Genomic DNA, 4,082 nt, shown 5'->3' with positions numbered 1-4,082 from the left:
TGTTTCCCAAAAAATATTAGTAACAAATACAAGGTACTCCTCACTCAATGTGCTTATTTAAAAAATCCTTCTAATACAAATATATATTTTTCAAAATAAATAGGTAGAATCTTGGCCGAAAAGAATTCATAATTCCTTTTCCAACTATAAAAAGGTTTTGGAACTTTACCTTGGTTTTAAAAATTAAAACTAACGAAAAGGCTTTACTAATTCTTTTCAGATTAGGTATGATTTCCAACTTATATAAAGGTTTTGGAGCTTTACCTTGCTCTTAAAAACTTACAACGTATTTGGTTGCCCTTTTAGGCGAAAGTAACAGCAGTTAATTTTGAGAGGGAACGGACATAACAGTAAGAGAATGGACTCTTCCATTTCCACCGTGGAGGGCGGCGCGTCGCTTCCTTCGACGGGGACTGACGCGACAAAACGCCGTGTTTCTTATTTCTACGACCCTTATATCGGCGACTATTACTACGGCCTGGGCCACCCAATGAAGCCTCACCGTATTCGCATTACCCAAAACCTTGTTTGCCACTATAACCTTCATCGGCGAATGGAGATCACTCGCCCATTCCCGGCGAGTGCGGACGATATTCGTTGGTTCCACTCGCCGGACTACGTCGACTTTCTCTCTTCCGTTTCACCGGAGACTCTTTACTACCAGACACATGACGACCACGACCTTAAACGCTTCAACCTCAGAGAAGATTGCCCTGTTTTTGATGGACTTTTTGGTTTTTGTCAAGCTTCTGCCGGTGGTTCCATTGGCGCCGCCGTTAAGCTTAATAGACAAGATGCTGACATAGCTATCAATTGGGCTGGGGGATTGCACCATGCAAAGAGAACTGGGGCTTCCGGATTTTGCTATGTTAATGATATTGTTCTTGGAATTCTTGAACTTCTCAAGGTCCACAAGGTAAATATACATCTCCTTATGCTCTGTTTTTCTTGTTTTATTTATTTCTTTGCTCTCACGAAAGTAAACTCTTTTTATGGTCTTGTTTGTAGTGGTGCACTGTGGTATATGAAAGGACAAACACTTTTTCCTAATTTGTACTTATGAATTTAATGTGACACGCCATGTTTATGTTGAATATATTGACTACATACTGTATGCTAGGCACTTTTATAGACACTAAATCAAGATAGTTTGCTCTAGGGGGTGAGGCCTTTATTTATTCGTATTGTTGTTGAGACTGACTTGGACTGGCTTTGATGAATATTAAGAGAAGAAATTTTGAATGTGCTTCTTCTTTTGAGTTTGTAAGGGGGATATGTTAATAATAAGTCTTGCAGATGTTTAAAAGTATTAAAGATAGTATTAAATTCAGTATAATATTACAGATTGTTTTGTCTTGTTGTCTGTGAAGAAGTACCTTCTCTGATAATTTTGGTGATTACCATTAAAAATAAGAGGTCTTTATGTAGGTCACACTTTAATCGGATGGATCGAGTAATTTGGAGGCCAAAATAATATCCGATATACAACAACAACAACGACCCAGTATAGTCCCACAAGTGGGGTCTGGGGAGGGTAGTGTGTACGCAGACCTTATACATGGTTTCTAAAATAATATCCGATATATTTTTCTAAAATTGAAACTTAATTGATCACTCATTTTCTGTAGCTATTGAGGAATTTTATAGAACTCCAATAAATGTTGTGTCAATTGTTGATAAGCATTGCTTGTAGGCCATATAGCATAGTTTGCTTCAATTGTCTCTTTTGCCATAAGCACACTTTAACATTCTCAATGTTGTTGTGTGCAGCGTGTGTTGTATATAGATATCGATGTTCACCACGGAGACGGAGTTGAGGAGGCTTTTTATACCACGGATCGGATTATGACAGTGTCTTTTCATAAGTTTGGGGACTTCTTTCCTGGTACAGGACATATAAAAGACATTGGTGCAGGTTCTGGGAAGTACTATGCCTTAAACGCTCCTTTGAATGATGGGATTGATGATGAAAGTTTTCGTCGTCTATTCCGTCCCATAATCCAAAAAGTAATGGAGGTCTACCAACCTGAAGCTGTGGTTCTTCAATGTGGTGCTGATTCACTATCTGGAGACAGGTTGGGCCTTTTCAACTTGTCTGTCAAAGGCCATGCCGATTGCCTTCGATTCCTCAGGTCTTTCAATGTTCCTCTAATGGTATTGGGTGGTGGAGGTTATACAATTCGGAATGTTGCCCGCTGCTGGGCCTATGAGGTCTGTCTCTATCACTATATTTTGATGTTTTTTCCTGCTTTTGGATTTTCACCTATTATTGTTACTTGAGATGTAAGTTGCACTAAGATTGAACTTCTTTAATGTTTACAGACAGCAGTTGCAGTTGGAGTAGAGCTTGAGAATAAATTGCCTTACAATGACTATTATGAGTATTTCGGCCCAGATTATACTCTTCATGTTGAACCAATACCCATGGAGAATAAGAATTTGCCCCGGGATTTGGAGAAGATCAGGTAATTTGAATATCATTCTTTAGGGCTTTGTGTCTTTTAAACTGTCTGAAAATACAATTAAATATATGTTTGAAGCTGTATAGGGTAGGCTATTTTCCTTGTTCAATCTTTGTGAAGCATCAGCCAGTGTGAGATCATGAACAAATCTTTGTTAAGTTGCAACCAAACTGTAGAAATAATTTGGAGATATAGAGAAACCTCTGGTGGTAGAAAATCTCTAATTTGTCTTACAAGATTACTTATTAAGTAAAGGTCCAGCCAAGTAGAGTGCAAGTGAGACAAAGGATTTATATTAACTTGAACTGGTTTGGAATTGAGTTGTTATTGTTATTGTATAAAATGTTAGCGTAGATATATATAGAAAAGTTCCTGTCTTCCTTTTACAGCTATGTTGAACTGGTTTAATTTCAAATAAGCATTTGCATCCCTCAGTGTCACACAATTTAACTCGACTAGAGGAATATCGCTAGATTCTGTTTAACTTTTGTTCATGATGTTCAACTCTTTGCTTTTCTGTTGTGTTGTTTGGACATGGTATGCAGAGATTCCCCTTTTCTTTTATCAATGTAGAATTTCTGCGTTTTCCTCCTCGTGCCAATTTTCTTTCTTGTTTAATTTAAGATGATGGTATTTGACATAAATGGTTGGTGGGTGCAGGAACATGTTGCTGGAGCAACTTTCGCGATTACCCCATGCACCTAGTGTGCCATTCCAAATGGCACCTTCTATTACAGAAGTTCCTGAAGAGGTTAGCTCTAGTTCATCTTCAATATCATTTGATTTTCTATATATGTTACCCGACCTGATCCCACTTGTGGGATTCCACTGCGTTGTTGTTGTTACCCTACCTGATCCCCGTTTAACTACTTGTGTATGCAGAGAGAGGAAGACATGGATCAAAGGCCAAAACCACGGATATGGATTAAAGAGGAATATGAGTCTTATTGCTGATTAAGATATGTGTACCTTTGAAGTAGTGTGTTCAGTTTCACCAGAATATTTATCTTTGATGTTCAATAGATTCTTGTATCATACATTTGAAGTAGTTTCTTCATCAGTTTCACTAGAGTATTTGATGTTCAATAGACATATTCTTTCTACATAATCGTTTAGTTGTATCATACATGCATGCACACATTTTCTTTGCTATGGTCAATTTTTGCATAAACAAAAAGGAAGAGAACAACTCCTAATATTCTGATAAGTACAAATTTTAAGTCAAATGGTCAACAGTACAATGATGGGTCAATATGACATTTCGAAATTTGGATGCAGAATTTGTGTTTGAGTGGAAGTTAGAGGGGCAAAGTGATTCTAACAAGTGAAAAATGGGATTCTCCCTTCTGCATTTGTAGTGGTGCACTGTGGTATATGAAAGGACAAAAATGTAGTGTAAATTTTTATTAATATCTAAGATTTAATATTAATTAAAATTTTGCTTATTAAATCTCTTCTTATTTGAGGGTAAATTTTAAAAATAGATTTACAACTGGTCATTCAAAAATAGCCCAATTTCAAAAGTAATCGAAATTTAGCCACTTCTGAGCGAAAACACTGTTCAAAACCCAGAAAATACTCCAGTATATCATGCTGGAGTTCCAGCATAGGTATACTTGA

At 37.0% G+C, this 4,082-nt stretch overlaps 1 protein-coding gene across 1 annotated transcript; it reads left to right on the top strand.

Annotated features, from left to right (window-relative positions):
• Positions 239–3,554, top strand: LOC109223681 (histone deacetylase 6-like). Its single transcript, XM_019388076.1, has 5 exons — positions 239–916; positions 1,771–2,211; positions 2,323–2,465; positions 3,123–3,213; positions 3,345–3,554. The coding sequence occupies exons 1-5, from the start codon at positions 359–361 to the stop codon at positions 3,414–3,416; spliced, it is 1,305 nt and encodes a 434-aa protein (XP_019243621.1). The 5' UTR covers positions 239–358; the 3' UTR covers positions 3,417–3,554.

The sequence above is a fragment of the Nicotiana attenuata genome, chromosome 3, assembly GCF_001879085.1.
Source record: "Nicotiana attenuata strain UT chromosome 3, NIATTr2, whole genome shotgun sequence".
NCBI lineage: Eukaryota > Viridiplantae > Streptophyta > Magnoliopsida > Solanales > Solanaceae > Nicotiana > Nicotiana attenuata.
The sequence above is the reverse complement of the archived record's forward strand: the minus strand, read 5'-3'. Positions and strand labels throughout refer to the sequence as shown.